This window comes from Hyphopichia burtonii (assembly GCF_001661395.1).
Source record: "Hyphopichia burtonii NRRL Y-1933 unplaced genomic scaffold HYPBUscaffold_5, whole genome shotgun sequence".
Classification (NCBI taxonomy): domain Eukaryota; kingdom Fungi; phylum Ascomycota; class Pichiomycetes; order Serinales; family Debaryomycetaceae; genus Hyphopichia; species Hyphopichia burtonii.
In genome coordinates, this window is record NW_017963732.1 from 926,903 (window position 1) to 927,295 (window position 393).

A 393-nucleotide genomic window follows, 5' to 3' on the forward strand; every position below is an offset into this window, starting at 1 on the left:
ACAGTTAAACCCCGACCTTCCAATGAAAGTAACTTGTAATTGCAAGGGATCTCTACTTCATTGTTATCATCTGTGAGCTCCTTCAATTGACTGANTCTAGATTCATCAATTTCTATGTAAAGAGTGTGGTGGAAATTAGTGATCATAGCACGAGTTGTTTTGCAGACAACGAAATATCTGCCTACTTGCCTTTTGATTGATTTGAAAGCCTCACTTGATTCATTAATTCCATCTTTGACCAAGTCACTAAAACGGGGTCCCTTAACTTCAACAATCAATAAAGGGACTTCATTCTTCAAATAAAGCAAGTCCGGTCTTCCCTTAACTTGGTCTGTTGATCTCCCATTGCTACTACTCACCTGACTGCTTTTGTCACTCACCATTTGATTTTTC

General features: G+C 38.5%; 1 protein-coding gene across 1 annotated transcript in view; it reads right to left on the minus strand.

The window, feature by feature from the left end:
- HYPBUDRAFT_7109 (uncharacterized protein) overlaps positions 1–383 on the minus strand; it is a gene marked incomplete at both ends in the record, with an annotated part of 1,443 nt that extends 1,060 nt beyond the window's left edge. The window contains one exon of the mRNA XM_020223633.1: positions 186–383. Within this exon, the coding sequence (XP_020075795.1) occupies positions 186–383 (198 nt within the window). The remainder of the gene's footprint in view (positions 1–185) is intronic.
- Positions 384–393: the final 10 nt, after the last annotated feature.